Below are 22092 nucleotides of genomic sequence, written 5' to 3' on the forward strand. Positions count from 1 at the left end.
GGCTCGGGGCCGCGCCCGGGGATGGCTCGGGGCCGCGCCCGGGATGGTTCGGGGCCGCGCCCGGGATGGCTCGGGGCCGTGCCTGGGATGGCTCGGGGCCGCGCCCGGGATGGCTCGGGGCCGTGCCTGGGATGGCTCGGGGCCGCGCCCGGGATGGCTCGGGGCCGTGCCTGGGATGGCTCGGGGCCGCGCCTGGGACCGCGCCGCCAGGCGGCGCCACGGCGCCGGCGTGCGGCCCCGCCCCCTGTAGGGTCCCGCCCCCCTCGCGGTCCCGCCCCCGGCGCGTCCCGGCCGGCAGCTCCGCCCGCGCGCTCGTCATTGCTATCGCGAGAGCAGCGGCCGCCCTCTCCCGGCTACTTCCGCCCTCGCCGCGGAGCTCGCGCGATCTCGCGCCCTCTCCTCCTGGGCGGGGCGCGCAGTCTCGCGAGAGTGGGGCGTGCTGCGGCTGCGGGGTGGGGCGCCGGGCGCAGTCTCGCGAGAGCTGCCGGCCCGCCGGCGCCCCCCGGCCCGCTCCCTCACGCTGACATGGTCGCCGGCGATGGACCCTCCCAGAACAGGTCGGTCGCTGCGGGGACGGCCCCGCCCGCCGGGACACCGCGGCCCCGGGGCATCGCCTCGCCCTCTTCGCCGCCGAACGGCGCTGTCCAGGCCACGGGAGTCCCTCCGCGGGAGAGCGGCCCCGTCCCCGCCCCGCTGTCTGCTCTCTCCCGGGGGTTATTTATTCCGAGCACCTAATGGCTGCTACGACCTTTGTTTTTTTGTGTTGTTCCCTTGACGTTGGCTTGGCAGTCAATGCTTTGTGCTTCCTGCCGTATTAAAACCCATGTCTCTTATCTGCGCTGGTGAGGTGTCTTATCCTGCGTGTAGATGGCGAACTGAGACAACAAAGGTCAGGTGTGTTCAGGCTGTGCTGGCGACCTGCATTGACCTGCATGTACCTACGATTAGCGGTGCTTTTAAAACTCACCTTAGTCACACATCTACATCACGAGGTGTCTCAATCCGTTTAGAAACCTTTCCATGTTGGCTCCAGATACAGTCGGGAGGAACGTTATTTCTGGCAGAATCAGAAGTGAAATCTCTTTTTGTGAGTCCTCAGTCAGCGCTGAAACCACCCGTTGTTTTGTGGCTGTAACTTTGTTTGTTTCGTCCCGCAGGAAGCCCTTACCAGCCCGCCATTGAAGCTTTGGAAAGCCACCCAGAGAAAAAGTTTTACAATGTGTCGAAGCTCGGAGGCGCCAAGTATGGTACGATGCTGTCCGGGGGTGATCGGGGTGGTACAAACTGCGAACTGCACCCCTGGTGCCCTGCGGCGGCAGCAGGTGCAGGGAGCAATTTCTAACGGGTGCGTTCGGAAGCTGATTGTATCCCGATTTCTTAGTGCTTTATGGAGTTTGCAGGGGTAATACCTGTAGGGTTTTTTTTTTACTAAGGGAGAAAGTGCAGGTGTTTCTGCAGTTTTCTACAGTATTCCAAATCAGAAGAATTACTCACTTTTGAAAAAAAAAAAATGAAGTGACAACTCCTCTATTTAGTGCTTCAAAAATAAATGCAGCTTTTCCTGTAGTTCCGTACAGCTTCATGGTGTTCTAGCTCCTCCTCCCCAGCAGCCTCACATAGTGGGTGCCTGTCTCCTGCTGCAGGGTGAGGTTTTGTGGTGCTCTCGCTGTTGCTTAATCTCAGCTTGTCATTAGCATGCAATGGCTGTCTGTGCCAGTGAGACCTTCATCGGGTCTCTGTGTCCAAGTGCCTTTCACAGAGCTGCACGTGTGGTGGGAGGGGAGTCCACACGGGGAGGGAGCTTCGCTCGGTGCCAGCTGGAACAGGCTGTAGACTTGCAGGTAATCAAAGCATGCTGGCATTATTCTCTCCCTTTGTCTTCGTGTTAAACTGAAATACTTATATGGGCTGCTTAGTAAAGGCATTTCGGCTATTTTTTTTTTCAGTTTTGCAAGATCTGAATTCTTCTGTATTCACAGAATTTGTGCTATTCTTCTTGAATTAAAAAAAAAAAACAGTGGGTATTTTGCTTTAAACCCATATTTGAGCACAATTATTAACTCCATGCTGTTTAAAGAGAAGGCGAGGGGGGCACAGTGCCTGCTGAAACTTTGTGCAGCAGCTGTGTGCTCTTGCACAAATTTCCCCCGCCTGTAGTAACAGAGTCAGTCTTTCAGATAAGCACACATGGAGGAAACAGTGCTTGGCCCAGTGAGAGGCAGTGCTGTGCTAGTCACAAACCCAAGCAGTTCTACAGCAGTTTTGTGAAACGCCTCATGACAGGAGTGGAAATAAAACAGTATACAACTTTCTGCTAAAATGTGCCATAAAGCTTGCAGTAGCAATGGGTATTCCTGAACATATTGTCAGGAGTCCAAACAGACTGCACTAAGAGGGTCTTTGTCTTCCAATAGAAACTTCTGTGCAGAAGCTGGAAGCCTCGTGTTAACCTCAAGGTAGCAAAGTACTAAATAACATCTAGACACAGTATGGGACAGCGCTGGTAACAAATTGAGCGTCTGGAATTGCTCACTGCGTTTGTTTGAGTTTTACCTGTCTGGCTGTAATTTGACATTTAATTGCCGGTTGATATTAATCAGATTACTAATGTAAATGTTAATTGGCTTAGTTACCAGTTTTCTAGTGTTTTAAGACTTATGGGGCAAATGAGAAGAGCTCAGAAGGATTTAGGGCAGAGAGGACGTGGAGATTTAGACCAGGCTCTTGCATGGGCTGGAGCTCATGTGGGGAATCCTCCATGGTTAAGCTGTGCCAGCCTGGGAGGACAGAGATTCCACTGCCTCCCGTGACGCTGTGCTTAACCGTGCCCCTGTGAGCTGCTTTTCCCTGGTGGCCGGTCCCAGTGTCCCTTCCTGCCCCCTGGAAGGAAGGGACACTTCAGCGACGCCCAGCCTCCCCTTGGCTGCAGTCCCCGGGAGGCGCTGGGCACTGCAGCCCGGTCACCATCTCCCCTCCCCTCGGGGGAGCCAGCCCAGCGCTGCCTGCAGCCCCCGCGAGGCACGGCAGTCCCGGAGCCTCCTGGAGGGCCCTGTGCCGGATGTGATCTCCTTTCTGGAGCTGTCCTGTACCCTGCAAGCCCCAAACTGCTCTGAGTTGCAGATAGGACCTGCTGGTGCCTCATGGAGAGAAGCAGCTGCTGCTCCAGAGCCCCTGGGGCAGTGAGATTTTTAACCCACAAGAAAGCAAACAAGTTCTTCTCTGGGAATCCGGCTTTTAAATCAAGGGAGTGGTGGCATGAAGGTTCATGAGACCTTTTGGATGACATCTTTATACTCAAACTTATTCAAATCTTAAACTCAAAATAGTGACTTGTCTAATTAGACAACTGGATATTATCTCAGAAAGACACAGTGAAAACAGAGTCAGCAAGTTCTGTATTAGTAGTTTGTGACCAAACCATTGGATTAGGTTGAGACCACTAATTTTTTTTTATTAAAGCCAGAACTTAATTGTTTCACCTTCCTTCAGCTAATTTTTTTTAGGATTTCTCACTGTTCTTGTGAAGCTAGCTGCCTGCTTGAATTATGCTGAAAATAGTGGGATTTGAGGGAGAAATGTCAATCAGTCTTGATTTTTTTTTTCTTTAGTGGTTATTTTGTTTTGTTTGCAGTGAATAGTGACACTGGGTTTTTTTATTTTTTCTCTTCATCTTATTTAATTTCCATTTCCCCTTTTTTTCTGTGAAGGAAACTGCTGCTTGTCTGTACCTTGATTCATATCAGTAGCAAACTAACTTAAGCTGTATTTAATGAAATGTTCTTTATATTTTAGGGAGTATGTTAATTTTAATAGAGGTGCATGGCAGAATAGTTTCTGGTCTTTGTATCACTGTTTATTAAAAATAATATTCTGGCATTGGTTGCTTGGTATCTTGAATTATGGAAAGGCAAAAATTACAGTTAAAATGGTTTTCCATATTCCAGTAGTTGTTGCTTTTGTCCTGCTCTGATCAATAATCCCAGGTCTATATTCCTTGCATCTCTCCCCTGCCAGCCTAATATGCCTTATTAAATATCACTGTCTGATCAGTGTACACAAGCCATTGGGATCTCCCATTAAAATCCCATAGGATAACACATCCATGCATACATTTTGCAACTCTGTTCCATATTGTGTAGGAAAGATCAAACCCAAAGGCAACTGGAAAAGCAGGCTCCTGAAGCTCTCATCCTTCCAAACCCTAGGGAAAAAAAAAAAAAAAAAAAAAAACCAGAATTCCTCAGAAATGTGAAATTGTACTTTTAAAGAACTGTGTAAGCTGCAAGTGCTGTGCTTATGGGGTCTGTCCCTTGCCTCACCCCAGATACTCTGCCTTACTCCATCCGAGTGTTGTTTGAGTCCAGTGTCCGTAACTGTGATGGCTTCTTGGTGAAAGAAACAGATGCTATGAACATCTTGGACTGGAAAACAAAACAGAACCATGTTGAAGTGCCCTTCTGTCCTGCCAGAGTTGTTCTTCAAGACTTCACGTAAGTGTGTGGGTGTGTGCAAAACCCCCAAAAGAACCTGTGCAAACTCACTGAATTTGTGTTGAACTCTTTGGTGTGAGAATAAATCACACCTCTCCTCTTGATACCCAGGTAGAAACCCGTGCACTGCCTCTGCTGTGCAGTAGATTTCTCCTGATAATTCCATATGATGCAAGGGTAGGAGTTGCTCTGTAGGGTACTCTGGCTTTGGGGCAGGTTGGCGAGGCTGAAACTGCAGGCCTGCAAGGAGCACTTTACAGGATAAGAGCCAGAAAACAAAGGGAAATGGTGATGTTTTGGCTGGAGCCAGATGGTTGATAGTTCACACTGTCACTGCCAGTTCTTCCTTGAGATAATTGAGGATTAGATATTGCTTACTCCGCAATGAGTAATCCAATTGAATCCATGCATAATGCATATCTAGAAAAAGCAGCTTCTTAGGATGTTAACTTTTAGTGATTTGGCTATGGCATAGCTAACAGGGCAGTCCTTCAGCAATTTGCAAATATTCCATTTAAGCTGTCTTGCTGACTCTCTATATTTATTAAGAAGTGAGATAATTAAAAAAAGGAATTGTGATGATAATAAAAATGAGGTAATATTTGCTTAGCAGGCAAAGCCAATAAGATTTATGTACTACTGTGTTCTGTAAACATTGCCTCTGTCTGTTTTGTACAGCAATAAAATATTGTGAAATGCTACAAGCTTCAGAAATAGCTCTGTTAGACGGATGATACACGCTGAGGTGTTAAATGTATAGCACGAGCTTTACTTGCATAGCAAGGTCCTGTTGTAAAGGTAAGGAGTATCTAAAGATCCCTTCTCTACTGAAGTACCATCACACTTGAGCAAAGCAAGACACAAGAGGAGCGTGGTTATCTTTGAGATGGTCCCATGTTCTTGTTTGGTACGTTGCCTTCAGACACGCTGTTGCTCATTGAGAAGGGTGTACCAACTCCAGTGACTTCAAAAACGGCTCAAGTCCTTTAAAGTTTAGAGAATAACAGGTGTATTTTCTGAAACAGGATATAGCTGCTTCTAGACTTGGATAAAATGAAAAAGAAGTTTGTGCATTTCAGTGAATTAACGTCTCATGATGTTTTACTATTTTGCTTTTCTATCTGTCAGTGGAATTCCAGCAATGGTGGATTTTGCTGCCATGAGGGAAGCTGTGAGAAATGCTGGAGGAGATCCAGTGAAAGTCAATCCTGCCTGCCCAACTGATCTCACTGTTGACCATTCTCTGCAGATTGATTTCGGCAAATGGTGACGTAGTTTTTTAAATTTTATTTTTACAAGTGATACATTTTTGTCTGGCACTGAAGTGTGGATTCATTTAGGTCTTGTGACTATCCCATCAAATCAATTGCCATATGTGGATCCCTAAAACAAGATGTGGTGGTATATGAAAAAGGGCTGGATAAAAATGGATAAGCACTCTTGAGGGAGAGAAAGAATGTTTGTGAGGTCTTATGGGTGAAGCTGACTGATAATCCAAATTCTGGGCAAGATTTTGCTGAAATAACAGGATCTGGCATGGTTTCCAGAAAATAACGTGTACCAAGAGAATGAGGCAGAGGGCATTTGTTGTTTTGCTTTGCTCTGATTTTGTTGTTCAAGTTAAACAGAACTTTGTTTCCAAACATGGCTGCCTTGTCACAGCTCCAGAGAAGGGGCCTGCAATTCTGCTGGGCATTTTGAAAGACTGTCATTGTAGCCCATGGCTTGTGACTAGTCTGGGTTTTTATGGGCTTTGATTTAACACCACGTAAATGAGGCTGTGGATATTTTCAGAGAGAGAAGTACTTGGAGAAGTCTGGAAAAGTAAGGGAACTGGATAGCTACCAGCATGGTTTTCTTTGTCTGACAGGCAGTGGTGTGATGAATACAGCCTGGGGCTGCCTTTGCTAGAAACATAAATACTGCACAGGAGGAAAAACTTGGAGCTTTTGTTAGTGCTTGCTGAAGTAAATACTAAAATAGTGCAGCTTCCCTTCACCTTCTCCCCTGCCTCTCAATTGTGGAGCCTTCCAAAATGAAGGCAGAATTGCATAAACTGCTCAGGCTCTTTGGAAATTTTAAAAGTTCATGGGGAAAAAGCCCGTGGTCAAAGGACATGGGTGTGTGAGTCATTTCTGTCAACCTTCCAAATACTCACAGGATTTCAGTTTGCTGAGTATCAGAAGAGCAAAAACTGCGGATGATCTGTTGTCCTGCATATGTGTTGTGTCAGTTCTGTGTTCTGTCCATGCCTGGGTCCAGAGGGACAGCTGATTCCTTTGCAATTAGGCCAGCCTAAAATTATCAGGCAGACCAAGTGTTGGCAAGAGGTCTTCGCATGCTGCTTTGTAATGATAAATCCGGGCTCTGGAGCGTTCCTTTGGAAAGCTGTGGGGGCTCAGCAGCTGCTGGCCTGTGATAAGAAACCCTTGTCTGCAGGGTGGTTTGTGCTGCTTTTATAGAGAGCTCCCATCTGTGGGTTACAGCCTGGTGGGCTGCGGTGGGATTTAGACAAGGTATCTGCTGAGGCCAGGCAATGCCCTGCACTTGGGATAACTAAGGATCTGGCTGTGTTACTGAGGCAGAAGAAAGCAGTGGCTTTCATTGCAGTTTTGTGATTTAATAATTAGGGAGAGAGGTGAAAGTCATTAGTTTTTCACAATAAGCTTTCTTTGCTCTCCTGCAGAGACCAAATGTTGCACAAATAGAAGGTAGTGTGCTATATGGACTTTATTTTTAAAAAAAATCCTGGGTTTTCTCTCTTTCTTCTGACTGGCTTGAATATTGTGTACAATATATCTGTACATTCAAGAATTTGTATAAAAAGCCTAATTATGATCAGGTTATGTTTATTTCCTTGAGAAAGCTTTGCCTGCAATCATTCCTCTGTGATTTTAATAGAACACGTACAGCACTAAGTTCAGTCGACCATTTGTATGAGACTCTATCCACATCTTCCAAGTTCAAAACTCTGGGTTCAGCCTTTGCAATGCTGTTTAGAAAGATTTCTGGTCTGTTGTGAACAAATGGAAGGAGTTGTTTGGTGCTAATCTTTCAGACAATCCAGTTCTGTTCACTTCTTACCACACTACATTACTTAACTAAGTTTATCCAGCGATAGTTTACTTGGCAACAGGATTGTAATAAAATAACTCTCTTTTTTCCGGTACTGTTTTATAATCTGTCGAAGGGATTGCAAAAAATACCAGCAGGGGTGGGAAGGTGCAGGGTGTGTGCATGAAGAAGCGCATTGCCTGTGCCTCAATGAATGCTGTGTTTGATGTTGCAGTGCAATCCAGAACGCTCCCAACCCCGGTGGGGGCGAGCAGAAGCCACTGGCCAGGCTGTCCCCGCTGAAGCCGCCGCTGCGGAAGCTGCCCCCGTGCCGGGGCCACGGCAGCTGCCAGGGCTCGTGCGGCGCAGGCGAGGCCGGCCGCAGCTCGGGACCCTTCTCCGCGCAGATCGAGAACACCCCCATCCTCTGCCCCTTCCACCTGCAGCCTGTGCCTGAGTAAGAGAGCTCCTTTGCTAAATTGCCTCGTACCTTTGTGTTGTGGAGCACTGCCTGTGACAGCTCAGGGAAATGGGATTTGTTTTTTTTTTAAACATCCTTCTGTAGTTTTCACCCATGCCACAGATAAGTTGTTTCGGTATCTAGAAGTAGGTCAGATGTAGCAGACAAGAATTAGTCTGCAAATTTTGCTTTTTACAAGAAGAGCTTTACTGAACACTCTGCAGATGGCCCCTGTTGGCTCATGGGTGTGACTTTTAAATTAAATATTACTACTTCTCTCATTTCTTTACAGCAACAATTAAGCATAGGAGTAATTCTCAGTCTGTTGCAAAGCAAGCCTGATTGGGTAACTCAAGGAAGCATGAATTTCTTTCTAAAAGTAACTCATAGATTTTTGTAATAACTTTTCAGAAGTCTCTTGCTCTTAAAGAACTAAGAACTAGGCTATACATCATCCCCCAGCCTGTACAGGATCTCACAGCCGATCTGTCACTGAGTTGAAATTCAGTAAATATCCTGCCCGTGTAGTAGCCCAGGGGAGCCTGTGCTGTGTTAGATTTCTGTGTTAGTAACAGGGCGTTGCACACTGTTCCATCTCTGCCAATTATGTGTAATTGCCCTCCTTCAGCTGCTGCCTCTTTGTCTGATGGATTGCTGAGATCCCTATCTGCCTGTGCTGGACAGGTGTACAATTGAAGAGCTGATCAGATCTGTATCCTACAGTGATAGTGTGTGGAATGCTGTGGTAGTGTTATGGATGTGGAAATGCTCCTGCTCAGTACAGGTGTAGGAATGCAGGAGTGACATTTTCAGCAGCAGTGGTGTTCTGACAGCACACCAGCTGTGGTATTTATGAAGCTGCAGGGTGAACGCTGACTGTCCCTCGGGGCTTGGTGAGGCAGGAGAGCTGCTGACCTGCTGCAGAAAAGAAACAGAAGCGTCATGACTTCAAAGTGAAATACACTTCTAAGAATTGAGGACTTCCTTCCTGGTATATAGCAAGTGTGTTCCCTTCCTCGTTCAGATGCTCAAAGCAGAGGTTATTCCTCTTAAATTATGGATTACTCTGTTACAAACAAGTATGAGTATCTTAATAAATAACACATACAAAGAAAAGATAGTTCATTTTATGAGACTGTACTGATGTTCTTCTTGTGAAGAAAAACTTGTGGCTTGGAGGGAAATATAAAAATGGAGGATAGTTACAATTGAACTAATGAACATCGTGGTTCTTTAATGTAAGGAGTTTTGAGATGTGCAGGCCTGTGAGTTAACTGATAGGGAGCAAAAGCTTCTGTGTATTGTAGTACATGCTTGGAATAGATCTTTCAAAGTATTTTTGAGATCACACACTTTAGGCAAACCATACCTAGAATAAACAGGTTCTCAGTCACAGCACATATGAAATCAGCTATTTCTCATTGTTTACAGAAAGCTTGCTGCAGGGAAGCAATTATCTTTGTTCTAATAAACCTCTTCAAAGACTCCTGCAGGCTTAAATAAGTCTTTCATCAAACAAACTACAACTTGTTCTTGTGTAATTTGAAATAAATTATGACAGTACTTGTAAACTTGTTTTCTTCCTAGGCCTGAGACAGTATTGAAAAATCAAGAGATGGAATTTGGCAGAAATAGAGAGAGGCTTCAATTTTTTAAGGTACGTCTGTGTACCTGCAGGCTTTGTGGTTTGGGCTTTTTTAAGAGTCATTTGTCCACTAGTATTCAGGTTTAGGTGATAAATTAAATGTAATAATTTGGAAATGTCAAATTTTCAAATCTGAATTTAAACAAGAGAAGAAAATTGACTTTCTAACTTGAAAAAGTTTACTCTGATTTGGTTCTTGTCAGTGGGGATTTATGAAGCACTGGTGTTTTTAATGCCTTTCATGAGCTCAGTGCCTTAGGTCACAGTGGGTTTCTGGCTGAAAGGGTCATTTATCCATAACTGTGTTAACAAAAGTTCATGGAGTTGGAAGTGTTGAGTAGAGACCAGTGTTCAGATACGGCTTCTCTTAAACTGAGCAGCAGAAGTCCTGTGGTGAACATCAGCTTCTCTGCTGCTGGGCAGGGCTCTGCAACATTCCTATTTGATCCTTGTCCTCTGTTTTGATGTGGATAAGGAATTCACTGCAATGATCTAAAACTCTTTACATGGATGTAGACTAGAGGTTCCTTTCTGAAAGTTGCAAATTAGCTTTTACATTACTAAAGAAGGAAATGGCCAAGCTGAATCTTGTTACAAGTTTCCGTGTCAAGTCTATTAAATGTACCATCCTGAGTTTGCAAGTGGTTTCAAACCTAAACTCAGTTATGCTACAAAAACAAATTCTGCTATAGACACAAGTGCTTAGGTTCTGTTGTCTGATTACCAGTTTTAGGTGGGCTTGTAATCAGTTGTGTGAACTGGAAGGTAAGAGATTTCTGCAGCCCCACTTTTGAAAGGGGCATGAATTACTGATTCAGCCTTCAGAGGAATTCAGTGAAAGCTTTTGTTGATGGTTAAGAATGTATCCAAGGGCTCTGTTTGACAAAGGGACAAAAGCCACTTAGATAAATAGCAAGGACTCCTCTTATTGTGTGTTCATTCTGTCTTTTTAGTTATGTTCTGAGAATTGAATATAGCTTTGAAAAAAATGCAACTCTTTTATTCTCCTTTTGGAAAAATTACAGTGGAGTTCAAAAGTTTTTGAGAATATTTCCATAATTCCACCCGAGATTGGAATGGCGCATCAAGTGAACTTGGAATATTTGTCCCGAGTGGTTTTTGATGTGAAAGATTTCCTGCATCCCGATAGCGTGGTTGGCACAGACTCGCACACAACCATGGTAAATGGCTTGGGTATCTTGGGCTGGGGTAAGTATGCTCAGAACTTCATTGCTCTTGGAAAGGCAACTAAAGCTTCACTAAAAAATATTTCTTCCCACTGGGTGTTTGTATCTCAAGCATAACAGACTGTCTTGAATTATTGTTTTGAATCTTTTTTTGTCTACAAGTAATCTTGAATAACATTTCTTTCCATTGAGAATTGTAATTAATCTCTTGTAAGTTAAAGAGAAAACAACCAAAAACGAGCTGATATTCAAATAGGTGCTGTTTGTACAGCAGAAATTTGTGTGGAAGTTTCCTTTCTCACAGAAGATTAGTTTTAGATATAAAATATTTCCTAGTTGACTGTGATGTCTAACTTGAGCAATAGTGTTCTTGATTTTATTTTTGATGTGCAAATATTTAATGGAACTTCTAAATGTCTTGCTGTGTCCTTGTTGGAAATGGAGCGATGCCCTTCATTTGTGAGAGAAAAGCAGCAATATGTTTATCATCATGAATCTTTAGGCTTAATATAGCGGGGTTTATTATTTTTTGGGGCCTGAACACACGGAGTGTAGGTTGGTGAAGGTGTGACAAGCCGTGTCCCACTCTTCCTGCAGGCGTCGGGGGCATTGAGACGGAAGCGGTGATGCTGGGAATGCCGCTCACCCTCACCCTGCCTGAGGTGGTGGGCTGTGAGCTGACAGGCACGGTCAGCCCCTTTGCCACATCCATAGATATCGTTCTCAGCATCACAAAGGTAAGAGTTCAATGCCTTTTCAAACAACACAGAGATTAATGCAAGTACTGCTAGTGTTGCTTGAGAAATGAATTAAATGAGGGGAGTGTTTTTAGTACACCTTTAATCATGGCAGTGCAGAAAGGTACAAATAATCTCTAACCATTTTTATTTGCTAGTCCTTTGAAGTAGTATTTTTTTTTCTTTCCCCTCTATAATGGTTTGCTTATAGACCCTCTTTAACTAAAAATAATTCATAACAATTTTAAATTTTTTTTTTTCAAACATTGGCTTTAGGGTTTCAACTTTTTGTTTTAAATGTTCATGACTTGTGAATTGTAACAAGCACAGCTTGCACTGTACCTCTTCGTATACCAGGTATTGTGTGTTCTTTCCAACAGCATCTTAGACAAGCTGATGTCGCTGGAAAATTTGTGGAGTTTTTTGGGAGTGGTGTTTCCCAACTGTCCGTAGCAGACCGAACCACAATAGCAAATATGTGTCCTGAATATGGTGCTATTCTGAGTTTTTTCCCTGTTGATAATGTGACATTGAAGCACTTAAAGCATGCAGGTAAATATTAAACTAAAGCAAGGATTCATTGTAATTGTGGTTTTTCAGTTGTGGTAATATGTTTTTTGCTCTTGAGAAAAAACCCAGTGTAAGAACTATTGAGTTTTTGCTTAAAACCCCTTAATTGTTATGTGGTGCTTTTCTGCAGAGTTCTGATGTGGATTTAACATGTAATTAGACTTGTGCTTGAGGTTTGTGTCCAGTCTGGTCCATTTGTCTAATGCCTGATTTACCAACGTTATATTGCTTTTCAACATCCAGAGTCCTGGATGGTGGAAGCATATGTAGGCCTATAAAAATATTAAGGAAGTTTTCACTTATTTTGAAATATGTTTGGAATGTAAGTCTTCTTGATTTGAAATTAATCCAATAACCACCTGGAGATTCCCTGCAAAATCAAAATTTAAAATTATTATTATTAATAAGTGAAACTGCAGAACAAATCTGAACATGTCTCTGATTTTTCCCACTGGTTTATGTTTCCCTTTGAAGTGCATGATTTCACTGGCATCTCAAGCTAAGCAAGGAGGATGTCAGTTCCTTATCAAGCTACTGCAAACAGGAAACCACAGGGTGGCAGATGCCAAAAAAAGCTCATTCGTGAGTGAGACTTTCTGAGACTGAAAACTGTCACTTTCAAATAAGAGTTAAATGCCTTCAATGGCAAACATTTTTGTCTGATCAATGCAAAGCAAATGAATGGGTTTGGAAGAGTAGGCAGCTACACTGCCTATTGTCAGCTAAGCACAGGGTCTGTATTAGACAAGGAAGCCCTAACACGGAAAAGCCTCATGGACTTCAGGGACACAACTGTCAATTTAGTAAGAGTTATCACTGCTAGAGCTGGAATACCTTATTTTGTTCCTTGACATAAGAAGAAAAGTTAAGATAATTTAGAAAAAAATGTCATAATTTATAAATGTTTTCATTTGCGTGCCATTCCTGAATAGAAGTTGGGATATGGAAGTGGTGAAAAAAAGTACTTTGAATATTACACTTAAAGCAATTTGAGTGTCTGTAAGTTGTGTGATTTATTTTATTTATGTCTTTAATGTAACTTTTCTCATGTTTGACATGACCTTCCTTAGGTTTTGATAAGGCCAAGCTTGAAGTCACAGAAGCATATCTTAAAGCTGTGAAGTTATTTCGAAATGATGAGAGTTCTTCCAGAGAGCCTCAGTATTCCCAGGTATGCTTGAAAGGAGTTGTTTATTTGATTCTCATAAATAACTACAGATGATTTCACAGTCTCGTCTCCCACTGTAACTTTCATTGCTTTCAGCAAAGTTTTTATTAACTCTGAGTTTTGAGAAAGCAGAGTTTGTAAAATGTAGAGGGGGTGGGGATAAGAAGGGAAGCACGGTAACATCGTGTCAATACAGATACTGAATTCCAGTCATCCCAAGGACTGTGAATGGTTGTAAAGTTACAGATAATGTTAAAACATTTGGAATAAGAGGAATAGCCTCTTGAGTGAGAGGTGTTGAAAATGGAATCCCAGAGTTCTAAATGTCTGAGAACATTTAAATTTGGAACAAGAGTTCCTGGGTGTCTCAGGAATATATTCCATGCACTGCTGGGCTGGGGTTGGTAATGCCTGCACTTTCTGTTTCTTGGTTTCTTAGGTCGTTCAAGTTAGTCTCAGTTCTATAATTCCATATGTCAGTGGCCCCAAGAGATCCCAAGATAGAGTGGCTGTTAATAACATGAAAAGTGACTTCCAAGCCTGCTTAAATGAAAAGGTTTGTATTGCTGATGCTCGCTTCAGAAGGTATTTCCTATCATTCACATGAATAAATGTTGTGTTACCTTTTCCTTGCATACCTACTGAGCCCTCCTTATTGCTGCACAACTGCTTCTCCAGGGTGTTCTGTTCTTGCTTGACAGGCACCCCAAGAGTAAATCATAGGTGTGTTTGGCAGGAACATGAGTGTCCCAAAGTCCTTAACTTCACTGTTTAGATTGCTAGGGAGAAGGAACTGTAGGTGGTCCATAGTGTGAGCTTAGCAAACATTTTCACATTTTCAACGTTTTTTAAAACAGTTTTATATTACTTAATTTCCATAACAGAATTTACCATAAGAAAACTCATCACACCTTAAAGAAGATGCAGAAAGACTGCCAAGATTCGTAGCTGAGTGTTCTGGGTTCTTGCATTAGCAAATGATTTTTCCTTACAGCTTAATTGGTCTTCACAGAGTGAAGTTTTTACTCTGAAGGTACTGGTTTTGGTTAGGGATATCCATGGGTACCTGAGGAGTGCAGCTGATACAGGAATGTACTTTCATTTTCATTTCATTTATCATTAATGCTCAAGACTTACAGCAGTATTAGAAACAGCTTGTAATGAGGCCTGTGGTACTGTGGCTCAGTTGTGCTGGAAGGAGATCATAGCTGATGGTGGAAGACAAAGGGTGAGGTTGAAAGAGACCTCTGGAGGATGTTTGAGTGCTGAAGAGCACTCAGGTGAGTGTGGAAAATGCTAATGGACCTACTCTGGTTTAGTTACCATGCTCTTGCAATTAAAATCTTGGACATGCTTCTAATTCAGGATCAAGTATTGTGTGGATTAGACATTAAGGGGATGTTCTTCAATGTATACAAGGAAGTGAGCTGTGGAACAGCCACACACAGACTGATGTTTGTTCACAACTGTTGCAAAGTTAAAGCTGTTGTGAAGGAAGGAGGCTGAGACCCATGTGCAGACAGAGGGCTGCTTTTAAAATCATGTACGGGTTCCTAGCTGAGTATTATTTCAAAACCAGTGTTCACTTGGTCTTGCTGTAATGTCATCCTTTCTGTACTGCAACAATTGCTAACATGTATTTTTGTCACTCAGTCTGGTGTTAAAGGGTTTCAGATTGCAGCTGAGAAGCAGAATGACATTGTGCCTGTTCAATATGAAGGAAATGAATACAAGCTGTCCCACGGCTGCGTTGTCATTGCTGCAGTCATCAGCTGTACAAACAATTGCAATCCATCTGTCATGCTTGCTGCAGGTATGTTGGGACCAGACAGCTCAGCACCTTAATGGTGCTCCCATGCTTCACAGCCCTCACCTCCACTTTTGTAGGTTCTCTTTACAGGTTTGAAACTGCAGACTTAGCTTGCAGGTTCTGGCTGGGTTATATATGGAGAGTTGCTTTTCCATAATACAATCTTAAGTTTGTCCCATAAAGCAGCATTAAGGAGAGGAATTATAAAATCTATACACCTGGTAGTATAAGAGCAAGTAAGCAGGTCTAGGGCTCCTGTCAGTGCACAGTGGCATAGCTGATGCAGGAGGTGGGCTTTAGCTTCCAGCCTGTCCTCATCCTTCGTGAGCTGTGATGCCACAGCCAGCACAGAAACTCTGTGCTGCTGAGCAGTTGTTCTGTCATTGCTTCAGGGGTATCTGCCATACCTTTGCAAGCTGCAGATGTTTTTGCTGGAACAGCACATCTGTCAGACCTTGCTCTCCTCTTTTTAAGATCCTCTGTGGCCAAGGTGAGCTTCCCCTTGGGGCTGTGTGGCCTGTCTCTGGAGGCTGAATGGATTGGCAGTGTGAGCTAGAACATGGTAAAGAGATTTGTCTTGGAGAAAGTAAAATGGGTGTCTACCTTCCAGAAATGGGAATAAAATTCTACATGGTATTGTTATGCATTAAGAAACTTTATTCAGGCCAGTGATTGCTTGAATAGTTTAATAAACTGAAAGTTGTCTAATCCGCTGGGGGTTTTTGTGCTTGATTTAACTCAGGTAGAAGCATACAGATGTCCTGTGAAGGGACATGCAAATCATAATCTGTGTCCTTTTTTCCTTTTCGTTTGGTAGGACTGCTGGCCAAAAAAGCTGTTGAGGCTGGCCTCGTGGTGAAGCCCTACATCAGAACAAGTTTATCACCTGGCAGTGGCATGGTTACACATTACCTCAGTTCCAGTGGAGTACTGCCATACCTCAGCAAGCTTGGGTAAGGCCTGGCTCGGGGTGAGTCTGGGCAAGTGATGCATACGGGGGTTGTACAGCCTGATAAATAGGATTGCTGTTCATTTGGGGTTGGCTAATTCCTAACTTAATAGATTGCTGTTTTGATTATTTGCTGACTTAAAATTACTCTGCTTCATTGTATTTCCACTTCAAAATTTATGGTATGTAGCTCTAACACATACCAGAGCTGGTTTTCCAGTCACAAATTACTTCATTTTAGGTGACTTGCAGGACAGGATGTATTGATGATGTATTCCTAAAGTGGAAGCTGGATGCAAATTTGTCAGGAGAAGTCTGTATTTGTCTTCTCTTATCATTGCTGCTGTCAAGGGTTGTTCTGCTGTCAAGTTAATGGTTTTCGTTGCTCTGTAACAGTAACAGAATATGTTCAATATTCTGTAACAGTGCCCAGCTGTGGTTTGCATCAGTGACATGTAGTGTCTGTTCTTCATTTTCTAAAAAGTCTTAACTATCAAGAGACAAAAAATTCTTAGGGATTGTTAATAAAAGAAAAAGCAGTTATGTTAACAAATGGCTCATGACCATGTGTGACTTGATTGGTTTTTCCCATGCAGGTTTGAGGTTGTTGGTTATGGGTGTTCCACCTGTGTTGGGAACATGGCCCCTTTGCCAGAAGCCATCAGGAATGCAATAAAACAGGTAAAGTTCTGGCTGGCTTGTTGAACACAGAAATGTATTTCTCACTCAGTTAAGCAATCAAGAAATACAGTAATCCATGCAAAATGCGCTTCATTTTTTGTTTGGACTTAAGATGATATTGTTGGTGAATTTGCTTGTTAGAGGGAGACCATGCGAATTGATTGCTGTGTAAAATAAATGTAATAAATGGTATTTGTAGAATACAGTTAAAAATGGCAAGATAAATTCATATGATCTAATCTTGCAGAGGATGCAATGTGTAGATTTTGTATCATAAGTGAAGAGGAGGGTATTAAAGAGCTATGTGCTTGAATAGTTTTAACGAGCACTGTCAAAACAGCTACAGCTTCTTTCTCTTCTGAAGCAGAAGAAAAATAAATAAATGGCAGGAGAGGAGTTGAATGAAGTGACAGGAGAGCCTGTGAGAGGGTCAAAAAAGAAAGAGAGAAGGGTAGTGAGAGAAAGCAAAATGCCTTTCTGTTGTTATGTTAGAGTGCAAATATTTGAAGTGCAATGCTAAAAGCACATCTGACTTAGTCAATAGAAATAGCATAAGCTGTTGAAGTACTCCAAATGCTGGACCAGTATGTGTGGGTCTGCCTTTCAGGGTGATCTCATTGCCTGTGGGGTGTTGTCTGGCACGAAGAACTTCGAGGGCCGCCTGTGTGACTGTGTCCGTGCCAACTACCTGGCGTCCCCGCCGCTGGTTGTGGCCTACGCCATCGCGGGCACCGTGCACATAGACTTTGACACGGAGCCCTTGGGTGAGTGTTTTCCTGCAGCTTCTGTGCACTTGGGCACAGATTCCTGCACATGATTTCAGCACCCAGAGACAATGCATTTGAAGAGAAGGCACAGCCGTATTTGGTTTGCTCATGGCTAAAGCAAAGTACTCACTTAACTGATCAAATTTTTGCCTGGTACCATCTCTGCAGGCCTGAATATATACACATCTATATTCTAATACAAATCTCAAGTCTAATAGTTTATTCTTCCAAACTACTGTTGTGTTTAAAATCTTACTCAGGCACTGGCTTTAATGGCAAAAGTATTTACTTACGAGATATTTGGCCCACCCGACAAGAACTTCACACAGTGGAGGAAGAGCGTGTGATATCATCCATGTTTAAGGAATTGAAAGAAAAGATGGAGGTAAGAGTGGTCTGTTCTACATAATTTAAAGGTTGCATTTCACTGTAGTTTTATGATATCTTGCAGTTGAATGTGATTGGTTTGCTGTTTATTTCTGTTATAGTAATGGAGGGCTTAACTGAGATGGGTGCTTGTATTTAAAAGCGATTCCTAAGTAATGCCCAGTGATGTAACTTGTAATATGTAATAGAAAATTATTTACTAAATAATAGTAATTAATAAAATCACCAGTATGTCTTTACTTTTTGAGTGTAAAAATACAATAAACTAACTTCTGTTCTTTTTGATTAATTTTCTTTTTTCTAGAAAGGAAACAAACGATGGAATTTACTGGAAGCACCAGAATCAACTTTATTTCCCTGGGATTTAAAATCTACTTATATTAGATGTCCTTCTTTTTTTGATAAACTTGTAAGTAGCGTGGATCTATCCACCAGATTATATGCATGGCATTTAAGTAAAGGAATAGCTATTACAGCAAAGCCTCAATGTTGAACTAACAAATTTAATTATCACTCATATTTCTCAGTCTTTCAAATATTTGTGTCTCTGGAATGAGTGGGGCCTGTCCATCCAGGGGCCTTCCTATACTGCAGATATGTTTTATGTCTCTAGTTCGTGGAAGAAAATGTTTAATATTCCCTTTGTTCCCTTCTGTTGTTGTTTCCCCCCGCCCTGTCAGGCCAAAGAAGCAGTTCCACCACAGGCAGTTGAGAACGCCCACGTGTTGCTGTTCCTGGGGGACTCTGTCACCACAGATCACATTTCCCCTGCCGGGAGCATTGCGAGGAGCAGTGCTGCTGCCAAGTACCTGACCAGCAAAGGGTGAGCACTGCTGAATAATTGATTGGCATTGCACCTTCTCTAGAAATGTCTGTCTGCAGAAAGGAGAGACTACGTGTGGAAAAGCAAAATACTTAATCAATGTTCATAAATATGCTGGTAATGGTAAGAGGAATAGTAAGGTAGGCTGTTTCCTAGACTAGTCTCCCCATAATTCTTCTGTAACTACCACACTGCTTCAGCAGTGCTTCATTAAAAAAATTGTAAAAAATTAATTTAAAATCGCAGCTTTCCTCATGAATAACCTAGCAGTGATTTGCACATTGTTCATGATTTAGGATAATTACTTTTGTTGGAGGTCCAGTCCTTTGCATCTTCCACTGAAGACTTAGATATGTGGCAATAATTATAAGAAAAAAAGTCATAACATCCTTTTAAATCAGATCATCTTTAACTGATTTCTTTCAATTTGCTTTTTATTTCAGACTCACACCTCGTGAATTCAACTCTTATGGGGCCCGAAGAGGTAATGATGCTGTGATGACAAGAGGTACCTTTGCAAATATCAAGCTTCTGAATAAGTTCATAGGAAAACCAGCTCCTAAAACAATTCACTTCCCATCTGGACAAACGGTAGGAATATATTTGTTTGCACAGCTACTCTGGAATGGGGAGTGCAGGTTTAGAACTCACTCAAATGGTGTCATTTTGTCATTCCACAGCTAGATGTGTTCGAAGCAGCGGAGCTGTACCAGAAGGAAGGCATTCCTGTAATTATTCTAGCAGGAAAGAAGTATGGACTGGGTAGCTCAAGAGACTGGGCTGCAAAAGGGCCTTTTTTACTGGTACTGCTGGTTTGTTTGGGTTTGGGGGTGGTTTTGTTTTTTTCTGGAAATGCCTAAAAACACATTGTGTAATTTCTTTGTTAGAATCTTAATGGCAGAGAATCACTAGTCAGGATAGATCTGAATTTCCTCATTATGTCATTTACTGTCTTGGATGCCAGACCTTGAGACAAATCGGGCATTTGTCTATGTTGACCTCTGTTTGGTCTCCATGAGGTGTTCAGTATCTCATTGTTGGAGGCTAATTTCCACTGATATTGAGAATATATTCCAAGTCAGCCATTGCTTCATGTCCTGTTAACCCCAGCATGGTCACTGTCTGTAACAAACTCCATTTCACACGGCATAGGCCTGCTCTGGCTTGGTTGCTTCCATCTAGCTGGGACTCTACTAAATGATGCTACCAGGGTACTGAAAGGACTCTGTGCAAAGCACTCTCTCTGCTCCTGAGTTTGAATTGCAAGATGTTGGACATAATATGTGTTTGAAGGTTACTTCTGTGTTTCACTCCGCTTGTGTTTTTGCAGGGTGTTAAAGCTGTCCTAGCTGAGAGCTACGAGAAGGTTCATAGGAGTCAGCTGATTGGAATTGGCATCGCTCCACTTCAGTTTCGTCCTGGGGAAAATCCAAGTACTTTGGGACTCACTGGCAGAGAGCAATTTTCTATATTGTTCCCTCCAGAACTGTTGCCCAGAATGACGTTGGATATTAAGGTATCTTTGCAATATTTTTAATTTCTCTGTTGAATGTTCTGATGCAAAGGAAAAAAAAAACCTTAATTATGATGATAGGAAGCAAAGCAAGAAAAGATTCTCTTGGAAGGTAAGCTTATAATCGTGCCTGAAGTTTGTCATGGCTATTGTAGTTTCCCAAAGTACATATACACATGTTCTTTATACACAGCTTTGTATGCAGCCTGATATTCTTGATCGTTCTCAGTGGTATTTTGCCCCTCATGGGCTCGGTCTTACGGTAGAGTTGAGTTTGTCTCTCATAAGTGTGATGATTTGAGAGAGGCTTCAGCTCTCCATGCTCTGAAACAAGCCCATAACACACTTGGTGCCATCTTAGGGACCTGGTGTTCTTTGGTTACCAACAGGCCCCTGGCATGCTCCCAGCTGCATCTCAATTGCACTACAACAAGCCTGCCTTCCATCTGGCACCAGCAGGCTTGGGGCTGTACAGGCACATCAGAGGGCTGAATTTGCTTGTGTTCAACAAAACTTGGGGTTAGAATGTTGACTGAGAAATAAGCATGGGTAAGTGAAAGCAAAGCTTAATTGGTTTCTTTTTTTTTTTTTTTTTTTTTTTTTTTTTTTTTTGCTTTTCTTTTGAAGACAAGCACTGGAAAAGTATTCAGCGTGATTGCCTTGTTTGAAAACAACATGGAGATAACTTTATACAAGAATGGTGGAAGTCTAAACTTTGTGGCTCGAAGATTCTTATAGTAGCTACTGACTCTCTGGGTACCCTGCATAACTGGTAACTCAGCAAATGCCTTGTGTGAACCCAGGAATCTGTACTGTGGAACTGCAAACAGTCCTAGTGTGCTCAAAGTTACTTCGTCCATGGATGTAAAGATTGTGAATCATTGTAACTGCAACGAGATCCTTTCTGATTTTAAATAATATTCTAATGGTGCTATTAAACATTGCTAAAATCAACATGTGTATTGTGACAAGAGAGCTGTAAGTATGGAGGGGATGTTTTATCAGACCATTTTGTAAATAAACTATGCGAAATTGAAACTGATTGTGCTGAAGATTATTATGTAAGAAGATTTTCTGCAGTTGTTTCCACTCATTTTTTTGCACCTGTAAATCTGTGTACTGCTGTTTGTTGGTTTAAGAGTAGCAGATGGCATGGAATCTTAAAGGCCAAACAGATTTTTTTTTTCCCTCAACCAGAGCTTAAAAGAGATACTGAGTTTTCAGTTTCTTTAGGTTATGGGCTGAACAAAAAGCAGTCCACATGAGGCCCATGGTATCCTGTATCACAGATGTTGACTTCCTTACCTCTTTGGGATTATATTTCCTCTGGATCGAAATTTAAACTGCTCAAGCTATGAAATATGTGAAATTCTGGGTGCTTAGAAATATGGGAAATATTTCTGCATTTAAAAACAAATCTGCCAGTTGTTTCATTCAGGCAGATTAAGCTATGTTTCCTCTTGCCCTTCAATTGAAGTTTGTCACATCTGCTTCAAGGGACGCGCTTTGTTGTTTGTGTTGTCTGTTTTTATTGTGCTCTCTACAATATCATCAATGTACCTCCTTGTAATGTTTTAACCTTTAAAGCCTTTTAAAACATTTGCCAGGGCTGTTTCAATTCCTCTGCTTTAAATACAACCTGTCTAATACATTACACTTGTCAGATGTTCAAGAGCCAGGTGGCCACACTGCCTTTGAGTGCTTTCTCACATGCTGGCAGCTCCCAGCTCTTACAGAGCATTCCCTTCTGAGGAGCAGCCCGGAGCACTGAACAAACCTGTCTCTCATGGCACAGTGGAATTGTGGAATTCCAGCTGTGGCTGAAAGTGTCAGCACGCTGAGAGTAAAGCC

General features: G+C 42.6%; 1 protein-coding gene across 2 annotated transcripts; it reads left to right on the forward strand.

The window, feature by feature from the left end:
- Positions 1–477: 477 nt before the first annotated feature.
- Positions 478–21843, forward strand: IREB2 (iron responsive element binding protein 2). Of its 2 annotated transcripts, XM_053954367.1 has the most exons (22): positions 478–557; positions 1158–1247; positions 4325–4490; positions 5619–5756; positions 7780–8001; positions 9592–9661; positions 10675–10858; positions 11434–11573; positions 11954–12125; positions 13214–13314; positions 13751–13867; positions 14965–15124; positions 15939–16074; positions 16667–16751; positions 17359–17515; positions 17779–17903; positions 18210–18314; positions 18586–18728; positions 19172–19319; positions 19409–19531; positions 20059–20244; positions 20869–21843. In XM_053954367.1, exons 1-22 carry the CDS (start codon positions 539–541, stop codon positions 20977–20979), a joined length of 2898 nt encoding a protein of 965 aa, XP_053810342.1. In that variant the 5' UTR covers positions 478–538; the 3' UTR covers positions 20980–21843. The 2 variants fall into 2 exon arrangements, with proteins under 2 accessions (XP_053810342.1, XP_053810343.1); XM_053954368.1 differs by lacking the exons at positions 478–557; positions 1158–1247; positions 4325–4490; positions 5619–5756; positions 9592–9661 and having other exon boundaries at positions 7983–8001.
- The last annotated feature ends 249 nt before the right edge of the window (positions 21844–22092 follow it).

Source organism: Vidua chalybeata, chromosome 13 (genome assembly GCF_026979565.1).
Source record: "Vidua chalybeata isolate OUT-0048 chromosome 13, bVidCha1 merged haplotype, whole genome shotgun sequence".
Classification (NCBI taxonomy): Eukaryota; Metazoa; Chordata; class Aves; order Passeriformes; family Viduidae; genus Vidua; species Vidua chalybeata.

Coding starts and splice junctions, on each gene's coding strand:
- IREB2 (XM_053954367.1), top strand. Junction 11,574..11,953: donor TCGTTCTCAGCATCACAAAG/GTAAGAGTTCAA, acceptor TCTTTCCAACAG/CATCTTAGACAAGCTGATGT. Junction 17,516..17,778: donor CTTTGACACGGAGCCCTTGG/GTGAGTGTTTTC, acceptor AATCTTACTCAG/GCACTGGCTTTAATGGCAAA.